General features: G+C 43.1%; 1 protein-coding gene across 1 annotated transcript in view; it reads left to right on the top strand.

Annotated features, from left to right (window-relative positions):
- LOC134344231 (serine/threonine-protein kinase 38) overlaps nt 1-15,713 on the top strand; it is a 132,767-nt gene that overhangs the window by 47,937 nt on the left and 69,117 nt on the right. The window contains exon 2 of the mRNA XM_063043684.1: nt 11,485-11,628. Within this exon, the coding sequence (XP_062899754.1) occupies nt 11,495-11,628 (134 nt within the window). The 5' untranslated portion in view covers nt 11,485-11,494. The remainder of the gene's footprint in view (nt 1-11,484; nt 11,629-15,713) is intronic.

Here is a 15,713-nt window from a genome sequence, read left to right on the forward strand (position 1 = left end):
TTCTGGTGCCAACATAGCAAGCCCAGTACTCATTAACCCTAACTGTATGTCTGTGGAATGTGGGAGGAGACCGGAGCACCCGGAGGAAACCCACGCGGTCACGAGGAGAACGTACAGAAGTGGGAATCAAATCCTGATCTACAGCTGCTGCCCTAAGATGAGTACTCTACCATGGACTATCACAACACGGAGAGAGGAAAAAATGAGGGGGGGATCGCACTGAAGCCTATGAAATAGTGAAAGGCCTTGATAGTGTGGATGTTTCCTATAGTGGTTGGAGTCTAGGACCAGAGGGCACAGCCTCAGAATAGAGGGAAATCTATTTAGAACAGAGATGAAGAGGATTTTCTTAAGACAGGGTGGTGAATCTGGAATTCATTGCCACAGATGGTTATGGAGGCCAAGTCATTGGGGATATATTTAAAGTGGAGGCTGATAGGTCAGGGCATCAAAAGCTATGGGGAGAAGGCAGGGGAATGGGGTTGAGAGGGATAATAAATCAGCTATGATGGAATGGTGCAACAGAGTCAATGGGCTGAATGGCCTAATTCTGCGCCTGTGTCCTGTGGTCTAATTCATTTTTCTCTAGCATTTCTCACCAATGTCAAATCGTTGCATCTGCAATGATACTTAGGAAAATACATTCCCTTTTATAGCAGCTGATTTATGCTCACATAGCAAAATCCCACACAGCAGTGATTTAAGTGACTTGATTCAATTTAAATAATAGCCAGGCAATGGGAAGAGAACACAACTTATTCAGAGTAATTTTGTGGGATCGTTTCACACACCCAAGAGGGTAGTGATTAAAGATCTCCGGAGGATCCACCTTCAGCAGTGCAGTGCAGCAGTTTTTTCCAGATGGAGCAGTGTACACTGAGAGAGTGCAGCTGTCAGAGTCAGACTGTTGCATCTATCCCGAGCAAAGTGAAAAAGCTGGAAATATGAAATAAAAGCAAAGTATTTCCAGTATTTTATGCATCCTCACAGGCAGGGAGACTGGGGATAAAAGGCACCTTGACAAGGAGAGAGTCAGTGAGGAAGAGGTATTTTCCTTTCATACTACCTTAAGACATTGGAGCAGAATTAGACTATTTGTCCCATCGAGCCTGCTCTGCCCTTCCATCATGGCCGATTCAACCGCATTCTCCTGCCTTCTCCCTGTAATGTTTGATGCCTTTACTAATCAAGAATCTGTCTCCTCCACTTTAAATATACCCACTAAATTGGCCTCCACAGCAGTCTGGCAATGTATTCCACAGGTTCACCATCCTCTGGTTGGAGAGATTCCTCCTCATCTGTTCTAAAGGGACATCCTTCTATCCTGAGGCTGAGGCTGAGCCCTCTTGTCCTGGACTCTGGCACTGTAGGAAACACCCTCTCCACATCCACTCTGTCTAAGCCTTTCAATATTTGATAGGTTTCAATGAGATTGCCCTTCATTCTTTTAAACTCTAGCGAATACAGTCCCAGAACCATCGAATGGTCCTCCTACGTTAACTCTTTAACTCCCAGGATCATTCTCATGAATCTCATCTGGACCCTGCCCAATGCCCAGCGCAACCCTCATTAGATAAGGGGTCCAAGATCTGATTAGAGATAGTCAGCATGACTTTGTCAAGGGCAGGTGTGCCTTACGAGCCTAATTTAATTATTTGAGGGTGTAACAAAACACATTGATGAAGGTAGAGCAATTGATGTAGTGTATATGGATTTCAGTAAGGCATTTGATAGTTCCCCATGCAAGGCACATTCAGAAAGTAAGGAGGCATGGGATCCAAGGAGACCTTGCTTTGTGATCCAGAATTGGCTTGCCCACAGAAGGCAAAGGATGGTTGTAGATGGTTTGTATCGTGCATGGAGGATGGTGACCAGTGATGTTCCACAGGGATCTGTTCTGGGGCCCCTGCTCTTTGTGATGAGGAAGTAGAAGGGTGGGTTAGTAAGGTTGCTGATGACACTAAAGTTGGGGGTGTTGTGGATAGTCTGGAGGGTTGTCAGAGTTTACAGCGGGATATCGATAGGACGCAGAACTGGGCTGAGAAGTGACAGATGAAGTTCAACCCAGATAAGTGTGGAGTGGTTCATTTCAGTAGGTCAAATTTGAAGACAGAATATAATATTGATGGTAAGAATCTTGGCAGTGTGCAGGATCAGTGAGAGCTTGGGTTCTGTGTATATAGGACATTCAGAGCTGCTGTGCAGGTTGGCAGTGTTGTAAGAAGGCATATGGTATGATGGCCTTCATCAACCGTGGGATTGAGTTCAAGAACCATGAGGTAATGTTAAAGCTATATAAGAACTTAGTTAGACCCCACTTGGTGTACAGTGCCAGTTCTGGGCACCCCACTACAGGAAGGATATGGATACTATAGAGAGAGTGCAGAAGAGTTGTACAAGGGTGTTACCTGGATTGGAGAGCATGCCTTATGAGAATAGGTTGAGTGAACTTGGCCTTGTGTCCTTGGAGCGATGGAGGATGAGAGGTGACCTGATAGAAGTGTATAGGAGGATGGTGGGCATTAATTGTGTGGCTAGCCAGAGGCATTTTCCCAGGGCTGAAATGGCTAACAGGAGGAGGCGTAGTTTTAAGGTGCTTGGAAGTAGGTACAAGGGAGATGTCAGGGTAAGTTGTTTTACACGGAGAGTGGTGGGTGTGGGAATGCACTGCCAGCGACCGTGGTAGAGGCGGATACAATAGGGTCTTTTAAGAGACTCTTAGATAGGTACATGGAGCTTAGAAAAATAGAGGGCTATGCACTAGGGTAATCCTCAGCAGTTTCAAGAGGAGGTTACATGGTTGGCACAACATTGTGGGCCAAAGAGCTTGTAATGTGCGGTAGATTTCTATGATTCTCTGATTCAAAACTGCTCAGAATATTCCAAGTGCGGTCTGATGAAGCCTCAGCATCACATGCTAGCTTTTATATTCTAGTCCTCTTGAAATTAATGCTAACATAGAATTTGCTTTCCTCACCACCAACTCAACCTGCAAGTTAAAGTCCTTTTGCTCATCTTTCTGAATTTGCACCTGTTACGAGAATACACATAAAATTAAGATGTTTGCTGGCCTGGGCTAGCATCAGTGGCATCAGCAGTTGGTCTGCCACCTGCCCTCAGGGGAAGGAGAGATAAGGAACAATGGAGCAGCGTCTGGAGATGTGTAATGAAGGGATGTGGGAGGAAGAGCTGTCTGGAGCGGCTCCCCCCTTTGAACCCTGAACTGTTTGAAGTGATGGACAGGCGATACCCCAGCAGGGGGATAAAAAGGGACAGGTTCGCTAAGACAGACACACACGCCACCCGAGGTAACGAGACCCTGGAAGCGGTACGCTTCTCACGAGTGGGTGAGAAGTGCCAGACAACGACCAGGGTGGAAAGGTACGATCAGCGGGAACCCGGTGTGTGTCCGCCCTTGCCTGGGTGCCGGGTTCACTGCAGAGGATCGACCGCATCTGGAGGAGGGGTCACAGTCGGTGACCTCAGGTGACATCACCAAGGACCCGCCCAAAAGCTGTTTGTGAGCCATCTCACTGGTCTGTGAGCCATCTTGCTGGTCTGTGAGTGAAGCCGTTCTGAATGATGAGTTGTTCCTATTCTATCTCTCTCTTCCCCCACGTTGTCCACCGCCATGGCAACGATTACTGCGAACTGAACTACTAAACTGGACTGAACTTTGAGTCATTTTGAAATTGGTCATTTACCCCTAGACAACGATAGAGCTTGATTGATGCTGTTATCTTAATTCTGTGCACATGTGTGTTTATCATCACTGAACTGTTGCATTTATTATCCTTTCGATTACTGTGTTGCTTGTTTCTTTAATAAAACTTTCTTAGTTCTAGTACTCCAGACTCCAACTGAGTGATCCATTTCTGCTGGTTTGGCAACCCAGTTACGGGGTACGTAACACACCCCATTTAGAAAACAATTTATGCCTTTATTCCTTCTACCAAAGTGCATGATCATACAGTTCCCTACATTATATTCCATTGCAATTTCTTTGGCTGTTCTGCTAAACTGTTCAAGTCCTTCTGCAAGTCCCTGTTTTGGAACTGGCTGCCTTGGCCGGAAATCCATGGGAGAGGCATGTGTGGAGTTGTGAACTACTGTGCCCTTCACAAGATTCCCTTGTGAATTTGTTTAAACACATGTCGGGGACAGAGGGAAAATTTAGTACACATAAGGAATAATGAAGCTAAATTCTGTGGCAGTTCCTGGAAAAGGGGAAGACAATTTCTGGCACATTCAGTTGATAAAGCTGACATTTATCTCATTGTGTGGATGTCCCAAACATTTGCTGCTCACTACGCAACTAATTGGGAATCCAGATGTACTTATTTCCTGACCAGTAAATAAATACTAGGTCACAGGCACCACTGTTGGGGATGTGATCTCAATATTCACAGTACATCTGCCTTTTCATAGCTTTTGTTTGTGAAATGATTTGGCAAAAATTGAAACCAACAAAGTTAGACAATGTTTTGTCTTTACTTCCTTGATGACTGATTATTGAATCATTGCTAAGACGCATGTGAGTAAAAATAGCACCGTGACACCACCAGAAATATTATATGACAAATTGTCAATGAAGTGAAACTGACAGGTCACAATAGAGAGTACATTTGCTTTAAAGTTTTATTTTCCTGTGACTTCTTCCCCCTTCTTTTCCAGTCCTGATGGACAGTCTTGGACTGAAACATCGATTTTATTCCCCTCCATAGATGCTGCCTGACCTGCTGAGTTCCTCCAGCATTCTGTGTGCGTTGCTCTGGAATTCAGCATCTGCAGAATCTCTTGTGTTTACGTTTTTTTAAAGCTTCCTTGTTAGTTTGGGGAAGAGTGGTTGCTGGCGATTCAAGTTGAGCTTTAACAAATTCTTCTTAAAGATGGGATCCATTTTACAAAGCCTGTGATGATTTCAGGGCCTTTTTAAAATTAAAGCAGACTACAAAAATATTTTAGCTCCTGGGGCCTGCCTTGTTTTACTGCCTAAAAGTATAGCACGATATATTATACATTCAGTATTTTTAAAGTGGAGGTTGATGGGGAGAAGGCTGGAGAATGTGGTTGAGAGTAATAATAAATCAGCCATGATGGAATGGCGGAGAAGAATTGGGATGAATAGCCTAATTCTACTCCTATCTTTTATGGTTTAATAGGTTAATTATTTGACTGCTGAAAAGAGCTAACTTGCATTAATCATACCTCTTGTACTCAGTGGCTACTTTATTAGTTACCTCCTGTCATGAAGTGGCCACTTGAGTGTATTTCTTATTGTAACTGGCATTTCTTAAATATCTTGCACTGTACTGCTGCTACAGAATATCAATAAACCTGATTCTAATCTGTCCCTCCAGTTTTACAAATCCAGTTAGCCAGTTTCCACAATTGCTAATGCATTCTTTTCTTTTGTACTTAATTTTGTACTCCTCTTGAATCTGTCATTTCTCTGTAGGAATTTTGTATTTGCAATATCTTGTGTTCTGTGAGCCTCAACAGCAACATGTTTAACTGTGCCAAGCCCTTTCCCTCTATTTGCATCACTTGTAGGAGTCATCGCCAAGAGCCAGAATCCAAATGTGCTCTTTGCAAAAACAATAACATGTATTTATAAAGCGATGGTTAGGGGTGCTACACTGTTCCCAGGCCTTTTACAGTTGCATTATCTGAAAAAACCCTCTCAGAGCCCGAAGAGACAATGAACAGGTGGCCAAAATATTAAACACATGAGATTTGCAGATGCTGGAAATCCAGAGCAACACACATAAAATGCTGGAGGAACTCAGCAGGTCAGGCAGCATCTATGGAGAAGAATAGAGTCAATGTTTCTGGCCAAGACCCTTCATCGGGACTGGAAAAGAAGGGGGATGAAGTCAATAAGAAAGTAGGGTTGAGGAAGATTTGCTTTCCTTGTACAGTTTGAGGTGAAAGCTGAGGCCGGTTGGGGCCCCACAAACTTTGTTGCAGGTGCTTGACAGGGTCACCAGGTGGGTAGGTTGATAAAGATTACCTTTTATTTGTTCGATGCCTGTCTGTCTATCAAAAAAAATGTTGTGAAATATGTTATTTGTACTGTTTGATGTTCTATGTATGAGTTCTACCGGCAGGTGTGGATCACTGCTGCCTGGTGGACCTTAAACTTTGAGCTGGTTTTGACCCTCAAGCGTTCTTCTTCAGATTACCAGAGAACTCTCACCCATAATTGTAAGGTTCTGTATTCAAATCCATCTCCAGAGAGCTGAACACAGAACTTGGAACTAGCATCTATACCAGGACCACCAGACTCAAAAACAATTACTTTCCTCAAGCAATAAGGCTGATCAACACCTTCACCCACTAACCCACCCTCCACACCCCCCAACCACCACTACTTTATAATTTTCTGTCAGAGCCACGTAATGTACAGATGCTTCTGTGCCTAGCATCACTCTATGGACATACAATCAATCTATGTATATAAGCTATCTTACATGTTTATTTTTTTATTATTATGTTCTTTATCTTATGTTTGTTTTGTGCTGCGTCGGGTCCAGAGTAACAATTATTTTGTTCTTCCTTACACTTGAGTATTGGAAATGACATTAAACAATCCTGAATCTTGACACACAGACCTTATGAAGGATACAGTTGCGTGATTTCTGCATAATGTAAGATTGAAGTTGGTAGTAGGAGATGGCCTCAGTCCATTCATCCACAGGACAAGTTAATTCCCCTAAACACAGCCGCTCTGAATTGAGAACTTCCTTCTTCCTAAGGTGGGGCTACCAAATCCACTTTGTGGTCAAGTCGTGGGTTAAGGGTGAAAGGTGAAAGGGGAACATCAGGGCAAACGTCTTCACTCAGAGGATCGTGAGAGTATGGAATGAGCTGCCAGCACAGGTGGTGCATGCAAGCTCAATTTTAACGTTTCAGAGAAGTTTGGATGGTAGGGGTAGGGAGTGCTATGGTTTAGGTACTGGCTGATGAGAGTAGGCAGCTTAAATGGTTTGGCATGGACTAGATGGGCTGAAGGGCCTGTTTCCGTGCTGTACTTTTCTATACGAAGAAAGGTGGAAGGGCAAGAAGTGTTGAGGAAGCAGGGAGTCTACAGAATGACTTGGACTGATTAGGAGAATGGACATGGGCGGTGCAGATGCAATACAGTGTCGGGAAGTGGACAATCCTGCACTTTGGTGGAATGAATAACAGCTAAAAGTGTAGATTATTTTCTAAACGGATAGCAAATTTAGAAATCAGAGGTGCAAAGGGACTTGGAAGTCTTCATGCAGGATTCCGTAAAGGTTAATTTGCAGGTTGAGACTGTGGTAAAGAAGGCAAATGCAATGCTGATGTTTATTTCAAGGGTAACAGAATATAAAAGCAAGGATGTAATGATGAGGCTTCATAAGGCATTGGTCAGACAGCACTTGGAATATTGTGAGCATTTTTGGGCATTGAAGAGGGTCCAGAGGTTTACAAGATGATCCCAGGAACGAAAGGGTTAGTGTATGAGCCTTTGATGGCTCTGGGCCTGTACTCATTGGAGTTTGGAAGAATGGGCCGGGGGTGGGGGAGGTGTCTCATTCAAACCTATTGAATATTGAAAGACCGAGGTAGCGGATATGGAGAGAACGCTTCCTATAGTAGAGAATCTAAGACTTGAGGGGACAGCCTCAGAAAGAGGCTTGTCCCTTTAGAGCAGCGATGAGGGATTTCTTTAGCCAGAGGGTGGTCAGTGTGTGGAATTCATTGTCTGAGATAGTTGCGCAGGCCAAGTCAGTGGGGATATTTAATACAGAGTTTGATGGGCTCTTTATTAGTAAGGCCATCAAAGGTTACAGGGAGAAGGCAAGAGAATGGGGTTGACAGGGATGAGCCATGATGGAATGGTCAAGCAGGCTCTGGGCTGAATAGCCTAATTCTGCTCCTCTGTCTTATGGTCTTATCATCCTAGCAAATGGCAGCGGGGGTGTAAGCTCTGCATATAAGCTGCAGTGTGTTGAAGAACAGTGGTCTTCCTGGTGGCAGTTAGGTAGGAACAGTCAATGTGTTGCTGTTGTTGCTGGCACCTGATCTGAATGTATTGTGTTTTGTAATGTGTGAGCACTGTGGTTGTAGCTGCCAGGTAGCAGCAGCTATATCAGAACCATTGGACCAGACACGCACAGCCACTATCCCACAGGGACAAAAAATGAGTTCCTCATTAAATTACTGTAATTGAAATAGACATGGTAAATAAACACATCTTGCCAAAGCAGTGGGGACAGTGCAGAGCGAGGTCTTGCTGGTTGTAAAAGCCTCCAGAGTTCACTTATACATTTTGTTCCTGGGAGTAAAACAACTTGCAATTAAATAACCTCTTTCATGCCTGTGGCATACAGACCAAAGAGATTTATAACTCAGTAGTCTTAAAATGTAGTCCCTGTTATAATGTAGGAAACTTTCTCACTGTTAAGCTCTCACAAGTGACTGGGCAGCCAATCTAAATGACATTGAGAATAACTATTGGCCAAGATACTCGTTACACTCTCATGCTCAAAATGGGATATTTTACACCCACTAGAGAGGACAGACTGGTTGTGATCTAATGATGCAACTTTTTCCAACCAGTGGATATTTGTGCTCAGAACTTTGAAATGACACTCGCACCAACAATTACCACAGGCGCAAGTGCAGCACTCTGAGCCATGGCCAATTAGTTAATTAGCTCTTGTTCTGATCTTGATGTTTGAACAAAGAGTTCTCAAGTGTGTTCAAGAAGGCCAAGGAATTGAGTGGCAGTAAATGAAATGCTGTCCAACCTCAGGAAGTCACGTGCACTTTTAAACCCAATTCTACTTTGTAATTGAAGGATTGAATTTAACCAAGGCATAGGGGAAAGCTTCACACATCAAAGTTGCTGGTGAACACATCAGGCCAGGCAGCATCTCTAGGAAGAGGTACAATCGACGTTTCGGGCCGAGAGAGAGGAAAGCTTGCCTGCTTTCCAGTTGGTACTTTGGGATCTCTCATGACAATTTGGTGCTCCCTCAGTACCCTGCTGACATATTGGAAATGGTTTATTATTGTCACATGTACTTCGATACAGTCAAAAATTTGTCTTGCAAACTTTTACATATTGGTTATTTGACAGTCTTTATTTATGTATAGTTCATTTTTTTTGTATTTCTTTGTTGTACTGTGAATGTCTGCAAGAAAATGAATTTCAAGGAAATCTTAAGGTATATACGTTTATTAAAAATTTGCTTTGACTTCTTCACACAGATCAAATCATTACATAGAACTTTGAGCTATAATAAGGTAAAAAGAATAACAATTTTTAAAAAAGTGTAAAAGTTGCTGAAAAAGTACAGTGCAGGTAAATATGGCCTAATGATAGATTCCTGTCACTGCAGTGGGCTTTGAACCTGTTATCTGTCGATTTATGGTTTAGTGTAGAACAACAGCCATGGCTGACAATTTCAGAAGAATTTGAAGTTGTAGAACTAGTTCTTGTGTAAAGCCTGTGAGAGGGAAGCCCAGTAAGCAGCGTGGGTGGCACCATTGTTTTGGGGATCTGAGTGAACGACTGCTAGAGGACCTGAATCCAGTGAGAGGTTAGTTTATTGTTGGGCTTCGTCCCATCGGTGAGTATTCTCTCTGAGACTGATGCAAAGTTGCTCTGTTCAGTTGGAGATTAGCTCTGGTTCTCAAAGTTCAAAAGACTATATATTACTTTGGAATTCAGTTCCTTACAGAAGAAATAAAGAATATAACGGAATCTATGAAAAACCATACAAAAACAAAAACTGACAACCAACCAATGTGGCAAAGACAGACTGTGCAAATACAAACATATGGAAAAGATACGTTTTTTTTGAGTTGTCAGTTCCTGCTTTCTGGATGTGGAGGCAATGATAACTATATTTTGCCAGATGAGCAATGATATTTCAATTTTCTGGCAAAGAATATTCGTACAGCAGCTATCATATCAGCACCAGCATTGGGATTGGGTTTCATTTCCCTCCGCTGTTTGCAAGCAGTTTGTATATTCTCATGATTCAGGTAATAACTGTTCCTGAACCTGGTTGTGTGGGACCTGATGCTCGTATGCCGTCTTCCTGATGGCATCAGCGAGGTGAGGGCATGGCCTGGATGGGGTCCTTCCAGATGGGTGCTACTTTTTTGAGGTATCGCCTTTTGAAAATGTTGTTCTGCACACTGTTGCAATGTGTAGGTATCTGAGTTACTGTTGCCTTCCTGCCAGCTTGAACCAGTCTGGCCATTCTCCTCTGACCTCTCTCATTAACAAGGTGTTTTCATCCATAGAAATGCTGCAAATGCTGCTAATGCTGCTCACTGGATTTTTTTTGTAAACTCTAGAGACTGTTATATATGAAAATCCCAGGAGATCAGCAGTTTCTGAGGTACTCAAACCACCCCATGTGGCACCAAAAATCATTATACAGTTTAAGTCACTTAGATCACATTTCTTCCCCATTCTGATGTTTAGTCTGAACAACAACTGAACCTCTTGACAATGTCTGCATGCTTTGATGCATTGAGTTACTGCCACGTGATTGGCTGATTAGATATTTACATTCACGACCAGTTGTACCTATTAAAGTGGTCACTGAAGGTATAAAATAGTCAAAAAATTCAGCTTTTGCTGTTGATAGCCACTGGGAAATACCTGTGAATTCACTATTCCGATGGAGGCTGAAGAAGATCGCCTGTCCTGGGGTTAGAGCAGTGTGTATGTAAAACAGACTGTTTTGTTCCTGTTGTTGCTTGTTGTGTTCTGTGTTGTTCTGTCGAGCACTATGTGCATGCTATGTTGATGCCAGAATGTGCAGGCTGCCCCCCAGCATACCCTTGTATGTTGGTTGTTAATTAAATGATGTACTCCACTCGATGTTTCCATGTGTATGTGATAAATCTGAATCTGGGGTTAAATTGATTCACTCAGTTCTTTCTTTTGCACTTTCTGTGCTATTTTGTAAATGCTAACCTTGTCCTTCAAAAGTGAAATGGCTTTCTCTGCAAGTTTTGTGTTCAAAAATCAGGGTGTCAAAGTCGTGTAGCGGTTAGCATGACGCTATTACAGCTTGGGGCATTTGAGTTCAGAGTTTGATTCTGGCACCATTTGTAAGGAGTTTGTATGTTCTCCCTATGACTGTACGTGTGTCCTCTGGATACTCCAGCGTTCTCCCACAGTCCAAAGATGTAGCAGATAGTAGATCAATTGGTCATTGTAAATTGTCCTGTGATTAGGCTAGTGTTAAATCAGTGGTTTGCTAGGTTGTCGAATTTGAAAGTTCTGTTCCACCCTGTATCGTTAAATAAAAATAAAATTTTAAAAAAGATCCTTGACAGGTTAGGGAAAAGCTGGAGACAAGGAAGCTGGTAGTTGTGTCTGTTGAAGGCAGCTTTACTGGTGACTCATTGAAAGGGTGCGCACAACGGCTGTGTGAAAGCCACATCTTATAAACACCTCCATTCACATCTGTTTGTCTTTACTAGGCAGGTAACCATGGCAATGACTGGGCAGGCAACCTCCTACCCAACCATGAGCAACCATACGAAGGAACGGGTCACTATCACGAAGGTTACTCTGGAAAACTTTTACAGCAACCTGATCGTACAGCATGAAGAAAGAGAAATGAGGTAAGTGGGTGGGGATATTTGTGTGCTTACTTAATGTCTGTCTGCAGGTCTGAACACACTCGCCAGAGATCTCTGTAAACTCTCTCCTCCCACTCTTCTGACTACAAAAAGTAGTGGATACAGCCCAGATCATCACAGATAAAGTTCTCCCCATCACTGAGCACATCTACATGCAGCGCTGTTGCAGGAAAGCAGCATCCATCATGAAGGACTCCCACCACACAGGACATGCTGTCTTCTCACTGCTGCCATCAGGAAGAAGATACAGGAGCCTCAGGACTCTCACCTCCAGGTTCAGGAACATTTATACCCCTCAACCATCAGACTCCTGAACCAGCTTGGATAACTTCAATCACCCCAACATGGAATTCATTCCACAACCTGGACTGTACAACTCATTTCCAATTTTTATTTCTTAATAATAAGATTATCATTATTATTACTTAATAATAATATTACAATTTCTATTTATTTTCTCTCAGCTCAAGCTAGTAAAACCTGAGGTACAGACATAACCAAGCCTGCTCATTTTTCAATTGCTAGGAACTTTTGGACTATTCTAGCAGTGTTTAGTATTGGGGCTTTCTGAAGATTTACTTAAATATTGCTATGTAGGCCTAATTGTTTAATGCTATTCTGTAGTGACTTTGGGGTGATACCAGTTGTAGATATTACTGTCGGGACACTGTATACCCTGTTCACGTTCCAAAGTCTTTAAGTTTCCTCTTTTAATTCAGCATATTTCTGGTGTTTTCCACTTATTGATTTCTGTAAGTTATGTGTGCTTGGAATGGCTATATCTATTAAATAAATTGATCTTGTTTATCCTATATTATTATATTCAGATGATTATTATGGATTCTCCTATATGTAATAACTGATCAGTTGTAATTTAATTTATGGTAATATTATTATTATTATTTTGTGTTCTTTTATTTGCAAAATTTGTTATCTTTTGCATTTGTTATTTTTTTGGCTGTTCGTCTGCTTTGTGTTGCGGTTTTTCAATGATTCTATCCCCTTTCTTTGTATTTACTGTGAATACCTACAATAAAATGAACCTCAGGGTTGTATTTGGTGACATGTGTATACATTGATAATAAATTTACTTTGAACTCGCCTCCTCCAAGCGTCTCACACTGAGTCAGGAACTGACAAGTTCCCTGAGTAAGTCACCCTGTCTCAGACATTGATTTGTGCTTTTACTACTAGTCACTCGTGCTGATTCTTGTTTGGAGTTTCACACTTCAGATCAACTCCCCATCTCACCCGCCCTATGCCCCATGGTATGTGTGTACCTGTACCTCATGGTGTATGATGACTTGCCCCCTCCATGCCCCCCCCACTGACTGCTACACTACATGTCCAACTTAAAGTGATCTGCTTATGCCAAGTGCATGCAACAGCACACATACAACTCTAACACCAGCATACTGGGGAAGGCCAACGTGAACATCTCCACTATGATAAAGCAACACCAACTCTGATAGATGGTCATGTCATCCTGATGCCTAATTTGTATTTCCCCAAACTGATCCTTCACTCCAGTTGAAGGATGATCAGCGAGACCCTGGTGGGTAAAGGAACACTTCAAAGATAAATCAAAAATCAGTCTGAAGAAATTCTACATTATGCCTAAAACCCGAGAAGACATTGCACTCGATAGATACACCTGGAGGAAATCTGTCCAAGAGGGATCTGCGCTACCTGTGAGCGTCTCCGTTGTGCCGCAGAAAACAAGCGGCATCTGTGAAAGGAGAGACTGAACAACAGAAAGACCCAACCACTAACCACAGCTACAACTTGCTCTTGTCTGCACTACAACAGAATATGTGGATCCCAGATCGGACTCTACATCCACTTGAGGACCTACTAAAAGACAACCCTTTAGGAGAACATCATACTTGACTGGAGTGATTATACTGCTTCCTGTGGACCATTTTTCCCAGCCCCTCCTACACCACTTGTTCTTGCACCGTCTTCTCCCTGTGGTCCACCCACCTCCCCATTGCTGCTTTCCTTGCTCTCTGTTTCCTTTGACAGTGCCTCTTCCTTTGTCTATCCCTCTGCAGCACCTTCCCTTTGTGTGTGAATGTATGTGTCTCCCCACTCCTGCCTCTCCCTCATTTGTATTACAACCTGCACAACCCAAGGATGTGCTGGAGGCAGCCCGCAGGTGCCACCACACACTCTAGCACCAACATCTTTAAGGAGTCTGCATGTCCTCCCCGTGACTGCATGGGCTTCCTCTGAGTGCTCTGCTTTCCTCCCACAGTCCAAAGACACTGTGGTCAGTAGGTTAATTGGTCATTGTAAATTGTCCCACGATTACGCTTGGGTTAAATTAGGAGCAGCTGTTGGTGGTGTGGCTCACAGGGCTGGAAGCACCTATTCTGTGCTAGATCTCTGAATGAATAAATATAAAGCATTCTCACAACTCACTAATGATAACCCGTACATCTTTGGAATGTGGGAGTAAACCAGAGCACTCATGCAGTTATGTGGAGAATGTACAGACAATGGCGGGAATCGATTGGCAATCGCAAGAACGATGACACTGTAATGTGCTATGCTAACTGCTATGGTACCGTGGCCACCCAGCTGTGCAACCGTGGCTCCCAGCGCAACATGCGCAGCATTTGCTGTAAAGCAGTATTGCAAATGAGGAAATGGAAAAACTCTGTGATAGGTCTTGTGAGCAGTCAGTAATATGATGTGCTTTGCCTGTAATTAGCATAGATTAACAATAATTCAATATAAACAGTTAGAAGTCTGTAAGAAGTTTGTACATTCTCCCCTTGACTGTGTGGCTTTCCTAGGGGTGCGCTAGTTTCTTTCCACGTTCCGCAGACGTATGGGTTAGTAGGTCAGTTGTTCATTGTAAATTGCCGTGTGATTGGGCTAGGGTTAAATAGGTGGGTTGCTGGGCAGTGCGGCTCGTTGGACTGAAAGGACCTGTTCCACACTGTATCTTGAATAAAAAGAGTAAATAATTCCCTCCAGCTCTCACCCAAAGCTTGGAGGAGAAGACTCCCTCTACAATTTAGAGGAGGTTAGTTCACAACAGGGGGATGGGAACCAGTGCAGAGAGACAGAGGGGTGTAAAGTGAGGGTAGAAGCTAAAAGTACTGAGGAGAAAAGTAAAAGTGGCAGGCCGACAAATCCAGGGCAAGCATTAAAAAGGGCCACTTTTCAACATAATTGTATAAGGGCTAGGAGAGTTGTAAAAGAGCGCCTGAAGGCTTTATGTGTCAATGCAAGGAGCATTCGTAATAAGGTGGATGAATTGAAAGTGCAGATTGTTATTAATGATTATGATATAGTTGGGATCACAGAGACATGACTCCAGGGTGACCAGGGATGGGAGCTCAACGTTCAGGGATATTCAATATTCAGGAGGGATAGACATGAAGGAAGGGGAGGTGGGGTGGCGTTGCTGGTTAAAGAAGAGATTAACGCAATAGAAAGGAAGGACATAAGCCGGGAAGATGTGGAATCGATATGGGTAGAGCTGCGTAACACAAAGGGGCAGAAGACGCTGGTGGGAGTTGTGTACAGGCCACCTAACAGTAGTAGTGAGGTCGGAGATGGTATTAAACAGGAAATTAGAAATGTGTGCAATAAAGGAACAGCAGTTATAATGGGTGACTTCAATCTACATGTAGACTGGGTGAACCAAATTGGTAAAGGTGCTGAGGAAGAGGATTTCTTGGAATGTATGCGGGATGGTTTTTTGAACCAACGTGTCGAGGAGCAGGCTATTCTGGACTGGGTTTTGAGCAATGAGGGAGGGTTAATTAGCAATCTTGTCGTGAGAGGCCCCTTGGGTAAGAGTGACCATAATATGGTGGAATTCTTCATTAAGATGGAGAATGACATAGTTAATTCAGAAACAAAGGTTCTGAACTTAAAGGGGGGTAACTTTGAAGGTATGAGACGTGAATTAGCTAAGATAGACTGGCAAATGACACTTAAAGGATTGACAGTGGATATGCAGTGGCAAGCATTTAAAGGTTGCATGGATGAACTACAACAATTGTTCATCCCAGTTTGGCAAAAGAATAAATCAAGGAAGGTAGTGCACC

The sequence above is a fragment of the Mobula hypostoma genome, chromosome 3 (genome assembly GCF_963921235.1).
Source record: "Mobula hypostoma chromosome 3, sMobHyp1.1, whole genome shotgun sequence".
Classification (NCBI taxonomy): Eukaryota; Metazoa; Chordata; class Chondrichthyes; order Myliobatiformes; family Myliobatidae; genus Mobula; species Mobula hypostoma.